Raw genomic sequence first — 6,090 nt, 5'->3', positions numbered from 1 at the left:
CTACAAGAAAGGTCCTATGCAATTTTTCCGTATCTCCAAGGGTTTAGGAGTTATAGAGGAAAAACGAAATTTTTTTCCAAAAGTTCGCCGTTTCGACGCTGGGATGGTCGGATTTTGTCAACATCAATAAAATGCCATATAATCACACTTAATTCATTAAATATCGAAATTAGAAGAAGAATGCACTATTTTTAATTATAGGAAATGCGTTTTTCTAAGGTACATAAACTTTTAGGATTGACTGTATAGCCAATACATCCTTAATATTCATGTGGATTTTCTTATCATGTTTTTAGGATATCTGTGCGTACCAACAGAATTTTATATCGAAAACTATTTAATCGCAAGTTCAGTATTCTATAAACTGACTGTAGTAAACATTCGGTACATAGAAATATGAATAATTTATACGAAGCCTTATCGGAACACGAAAAAGTCAGTATTGTCGATAAGAAAATTCTTATTCTCACGCGTTGTCTTATCGCGTTAACGACTGGATAACGAAAAGCGCTTTGAAGGGAAACCGAGCGAGGGAGAGTTTAGAAAATTTCTCTATAAGTTCATCCAACCGGACCGAGCAAGTTTCGAGCATCTTCGTGCCTCTTTGCCAGCCGATCGTTATTGATGCACAGCTTATAAATATTTCGGCGAACGTTTAGGTGAAACGCGCCTCGGAGGAAACTTTTCCCGTGTTGGAAACTTCGCCCGAGCGATAGCCGTAAAAAAGAGAAGTTTCGAGTTTCGGAGGTGAATGCATATATTCCGCACGGGTATAATTATTGGGAAAAATGCATACATAGATAAAGAGAAAAAACTGGGAAATTCCCTCAGAGGAAATTGCTTGATTAAAGGGAAAATAAAACGAGAACAAAGAAACTTCACTCGAGATGGTTATAAAGCAATTAAAAGGGATCTGCAGAGTAGGAAATGAAATGAAATATGCGAGCGTAAAGGGATTAAACTTTTGTCGACTAGAAATCTTTCTTTCTGTAACTGTCATGAGACAATTAAAACTTTTTCATCATTCGACGATGCGTACAAAGGGAAACTTTTGAAAAACAAGTTTTCATTAAATCATCCAGAAGATTAAGATCTCTCTTATTAAATTTGAACATGATATGTGCTTTCGTACGTTCATTCGACGGACAATTTAATTGGAAGCAAACACGGAGCTTCCATTTGAATATTCTCGACCTTTAATTAATTCTAACATAACAAATCGCAATTGTATTTGCGCACATGCATATGCGCCTGTTCTCTGTTAAACGATTGCATCTGCTCGTATATTTCTCCGTTGGTTGATAACGAGATAGTCCATGCAGATAAATCGTTAATGAGCAACCAGAAGTTCAGATAAAGTACGCCGTTGTCTATAGTTGAATGCCACGTTTGTTACGCTTTAAAAACCGTGCGAATACCAAGGACAGAGATTATCCCCGCGCATTTTGTCCTCCGCGCTCTCCTTTACTTCCCTCAATTTCCTTCGCGAATAAATTTGCACATGAAAAAGACATTTAGCTAAAAATTATTTGTATTTTTAAACCGAATTAAGTACACGTCGATTATAGGATCAAATTTGACGAACGAGTTCAGATAAGTCGATTTCAATGATCCCAGTTGAACACTTCGCAGAAGGCGAGATTTCAAGGTGGGCAAACGATTTCCGCTAGAAATGCGAACGTTTCTCAAAGACTTGTGGACGTTGGAATCCGTGAATAATTCAACGCTAAAAAAAAAAGGTGAAGATCGATCTTTGTGTTCTGCTGAACCAGAGAAACTCGACGGGCGTTCAATCTTCTCGTCATTTCTCGCGCTGTTACACCCGTGAATCTTTCATGAAGGAGCGCCGGGCGCATTCCTTCGCCGAAAATGCAAGGATTTAACAGAACGACTCCGGTACAAACACGAGTTTCGTTTGGACCGTTTTAAGCGGCGAACGTTTTTCGGCGACCAACAGGTGAGTCACGATTATTACACAAGGCTTCCACGGAAGCACGCGTGTTGCAAAACGTCCGCGAAAACCTCGTATCGATAATTCACTTTGGCCGAAGTACATAATTATAGTATGTGACCTCGGGCAATTTGCAAAGGTATTAATTAAAACGGGGAGGGTTTATGGCCGGTTTAAAATACGCTGTTCTCACGGTAATTGGAAGATCGCCCACTCGAATTAAGTAATCGATATTTTGAATGCTTCTTCCGCAGTTAATGCATAGACCGATTGTAAGTGGATACGCGGGCCAGCATACGGTACACGTTTCAACAAATAGTTTCATTTCTAAATGCACGGCAAATTAAATTACGACCGAGAATAATATCTGCAATTTCGACGAAAATGTATCTTCCACGTTCTCGAGTCAGATTTAATTCTAGGCAGTAAACGTACTGTAAATCGTTTCGTACGCAATGGTCCACCGAGCCTCGCATACGCGGAATAACAAGGGAAACTACTTTGACACGACTATCGTGGAAAAACAAACACGGGTTCATCTGCGAATCAGGTGTGGTCGAAATTACAAATAACAGCGGGAAATGAATAAAAGATACTCAAACAATATGCGTATTAAATTCGCTTATTTACATTGCGGACACAGTAACGAATATTCATGAAAAATATTTTGCTTTGCAGGTAGAACGAAAATGTCTGTGTACCGGGCGAAAAGTAAACGAACGCAATTATTTATTAACATGCGGGACACGCTTTAATGAAAGAATTAATGTAATCACGCAGATATAAATTACGACTCAACAAATTGTGTTATTGGTACGACAAAATGACACGTAATAAGAGCACGTCTGTCGCGAAGGGCTGGCAATAAGAACCGAGACAGCCGTATGTCGTGTAGTTAAATTACTGAGTTATTGGATATCGTTCATCGATTACCCGTGAAGGTCTAAAACCGTGAACTATCGTCCCATTAGTATGGAACTCCTCGAAGAGAATTACACGAAATTTGTACAAAAATTGTATTTACATAAAAGATGTGAGAAGCTTCTTTCAACATTTTAGTGAATACCCTCTTCTATTTAAANATGTACGAGGCCGACTTGCGGGAAATATGACTGAAACCCACGAGCACGGATTTATACTCTCGCGATGTAAAAATTGAATTAGGTAATATTTTAAAAACTACGGATTAATTGTATATTTTACAAAATTTAGAAACGTGCCAGGAAGATTGCAGGGTTGTTTAATAAATCATGACATTCGCAGAATGATTTTTATTACAAAAATGCATACTTGACATTGATAATCAAATAAATATACATGTCCCACGGTTAGAACAAATTTTCGATACCTCCTGCAGTAATCAATGTTTATAATAAATGATACGACAACCACCACATTAGCACAGGTTGAATCCCAGCTACGAACAATATGAAATAGAGTCTCCTTTTGTGTCCGGAAGCCGTGTACGAGCTGTGGCTTTGCGGGACCACCCTTATCTTTAGAGATCGCATTAGGAAAAATGCTAGGGACGCACTGAAGTATAGCCAAACCATGTAATAACCAAATTTCCGAAGTGCCAGTGAAATCAAAAGCGCCACGTTCATACCGACGTACTTGTAACCGCAATAAGCTAATAAATCTAACGTCGAGAGGCTAGTATCAAGATTCATCACGTAAAGGCTTATGATGTGTACCACTAACTCTATTATACCCCATGCGAGAGCAGAACTAGCGGTAATACCTAACTGTTCCGGAGTAAAACGTTCGTGGACTCCTAAAACTAATCCGGCTATAGCTACGTATGTTAAAAATGCCATTGTTGGGATATACATGTCCGGCGCATTTTTCTCATATCGTGGCTGTAGCGGAACGTCCTGCTCGTATTTTACAGACCAGTCCTGTTAAACATATCACTTAGTTCACTGTTTAAATATAATTGAACTATCGTTTATTGAGTTTAGGAAACTTACTTTATGCGTAAATGGGAAGAACAACAAAGCCAGCTTTGTGAGAACGTAGTCCGTATCGACAGCAAAGTAATATCTTAAAGCTTTGACCGGTACATATTTTTCGAATTGGTACTTTCCAGATCCTACCAAAGCATTTCCATATTGTACAGCCATGTCTGTTACTACTGGCTGAGCCAATAGTTGTGTAGCAAATTGTGGTGTAGAATAGTCACTTCCTTGATTCACAGGAGTTTGATAATTTTGCATTGGCCCTGTATTAAATCCATAAATCGGTGGCTGTTGCTCTGGTACATTGAAACCATATTGAGGCATCATGCCATTATTTGGAGGGACCTGTTAAATAAAAGGAAACAACTGGTTTCTTGTACTGTATAATGAATGTATTCTTTACCACTGGTAAAATTCACCTGCTGATTATACATATATGGATTTTGTGGCATCGATGTTGATGCAGCTGGACCAGCAGCAGATGGATCAACTAATCTTTTTGGTTTACCTACACAAATCCGATTTCTTAAATCTATTTACATATTAGACATACAACTTGAAATTACTATATGAAATTGCTCTTAAATATGGGTTAAAGTTTATCAAGAGAAAGAGCTACAGAAATCATAACCTCTGTAAACGCACTACAGTATTGCACCAAATTTTACCATAATTTCTCAAAGACTCATTACGATCACATTGACAACTCTAGCCAGAGTTAAGAGTATGGAATCATATAAAATATATTTAAAAACTTAGGTAATATTGTCATATTGTCAAACTCACCTCTCCGCGGAGTCGTGTGACTGTAATTCATGATGTTTTAATTAATTGGATTCCGTGGACTGTTTACTGAAAGACACGAGAATCTAATCGAAACGCTGTTGCTTACGGGTTTGAATTTGTCAGACCCGACTGTTTTCACGAAAAAGATCGAAAACAATTCATGCTACACGTAGCTTCCACTGCACACTACACCCCGTCATTCATTGCGAAGTCTCCCACTTCTAAGATATCGTGATTCGCAATACTGTCATTCTGTAGATCAGCACAGTACGGTAAAAAACATATTAGTTAATGATATGAACAATAAAAATGTTATATGCTATTCCTTTATTTTAAGTAGACGTCAATGAGGAAAAACATAGTCAGATTTTTAAAAAATGAAACTCAGGGGGCACCCGGGTTTGAACCGGGGACCTCTCGATCTGCAGTCGAATGCNAATTATAGATTAAGATGCACGAAGCATAATTCCAAGATGCATTGTATGGAATTTCAAAAAAATAATATGATTAAAAATTTACTATGTCTACAAGTTTCCTGCCAGATTCTCTGCGAGTTACCAATAGAAAGAAAAATAATATTCACAATTGAAGATTTGTTCCTGCCACTGTTGATACGTTACTGAAGCGGTGGTAGCTAAGCAACCCTTACATTAACTGGCCGCGGCATCAAAGGGTTGTCAGTGCGCGTCCCACCCTCGCGTGGTGCGCTTCATAGTTCTCTAAACGTAGGAACCTCGTGGACGAACGTCATTCACAATCAGTGGGAAATACGCATTTCAGAAGCACGTCTCGCGATGGAAAATAGTCGAAAGCTAGCAACGCGGTTTTTCGCAAAGTAAGATTCACGTATACAAAACTTTTCTGTAGTGCTCACACACTATTTCAATATTTCGTTGGTTTTCAACGATTCTCACTTGCGACGAAATGCACGTGCTTCAATTGACGATAGTAATCTCCTTCTTCACTTTGAGCGATACATTCTTTGAAGTATTTAATTCGATTTCGAGACTTGTACTTAATAAGGTACACTATTGAACATTGGAAATGCATTAAGAAATAAAGTTCAATGAATTATTTGTATATGACAAACCATTTATCCTGTAGACTCATTTATTATACAATGCATTCGTTATGTGTACAAATATATTATACACGATCCAGATTCTATATAGATTAAGTAGCATTTTCGTATTACGCATTGACAATTTATTGGCATACGTACACTTCTCCTAAGAAAAGTCATCTTACGCATTGATAAAGCGGAGATAACACGTTTATGAATGGAATGCGCTCACGATACGCTTATCTACTAGGAAGCCACTGGTCTTTCCGTTGAAACACGCTTATAGTAATAGCAACTCACATTTACCTTTTCTGAAATGAGCAATTGTGACT

At 38.1% G+C, this 6,090-nt stretch overlaps 2 protein-coding genes and 1 long non-coding RNA gene across 3 annotated transcripts in view; 2 read left to right on the top strand and 1 right to left on the bottom strand.

Annotated features, from left to right (window-relative positions):
* The first annotated feature begins 279 nt into the window (after nucleotides 1-279).
* LOC113464899 (uncharacterized) lies at nucleotides 280-2,996 on the top strand. Its single transcript, XR_003389761.1, has 3 exons — nucleotides 280-1,957; nucleotides 2,206-2,501; nucleotides 2,630-2,996. It is a non-coding gene; the product is annotated as an uncharacterized LOC113464899 (long non-coding RNA).
* Nucleotides 2,997-3,207: 211 nt separating this feature from the next.
* Nucleotides 3,208-4,951, bottom strand: Yif1 (Yip1d-interacting factor 1). Its single transcript, XM_018032553.2, has 4 exons — nucleotides 4,696-4,951; nucleotides 4,329-4,417; nucleotides 3,922-4,254; nucleotides 3,208-3,849 (listed from the first exon to the last, which is right to left on the bottom strand). The coding sequence occupies exons 1-4, from the start codon at nucleotides 4,724-4,726 to the stop codon at nucleotides 3,319-3,321; spliced, it is 984 nt and encodes a 327-aa protein (XP_017888042.1). The 5' UTR covers nucleotides 4,727-4,951; the 3' UTR covers nucleotides 3,208-3,318.
* A 443-nt stretch (nucleotides 4,952-5,394) lies between these two features.
* Nucleotides 5,395-6,090, top strand: part of LOC108629719 (ankycorbin-like) — an 11,357-nt gene continuing 10,661 nt past the window's right edge. Inside the window, exon 1 of the mRNA XM_026817500.1 lies at nucleotides 5,395-5,530. The gene's annotated coding sequence lies outside the window, so the exon portion shown is untranslated. The remainder of the gene's footprint in view (nucleotides 5,531-6,090) is intronic.

This window comes from Ceratina calcarata, unplaced genomic scaffold, assembly GCF_001652005.2.
Source record: "Ceratina calcarata isolate Rehan_Ccalc_2016 unplaced genomic scaffold, ASM165200v1 scaffold585, whole genome shotgun sequence".
NCBI lineage: Eukaryota > Metazoa > Arthropoda > Insecta > Hymenoptera > Apidae > Ceratina > Ceratina calcarata.
Note: the sequence above shows the minus strand (reverse complement) of the source record. Positions and strands in the feature narration are given on the sequence as shown.

What these genes read in the sequence shown, in the direction of transcription:
- Yif1 (XM_018032553.2), bottom strand. Translation starts at nt 4,726, where the DNA reads ATGAATTACAGTCACACGACTCCGCGGAGAG. An exon ending in CATATATGTATAATCAGCAG is followed by an intron (nt 4,255 to 4,328) that starts GTGAATTTTACC and finishes TTTATTTAACAG; the next exon opens with GTCCCTCCAAATAATGGCAT. An exon ending in TCTTCCCATTTACGCATAAA is followed by an intron (nt 3,850 to 3,921) that starts GTAAGTTTCCTA and finishes TATGTTTAACAG; the next exon opens with GACTGGTCTGTAAAATACGA.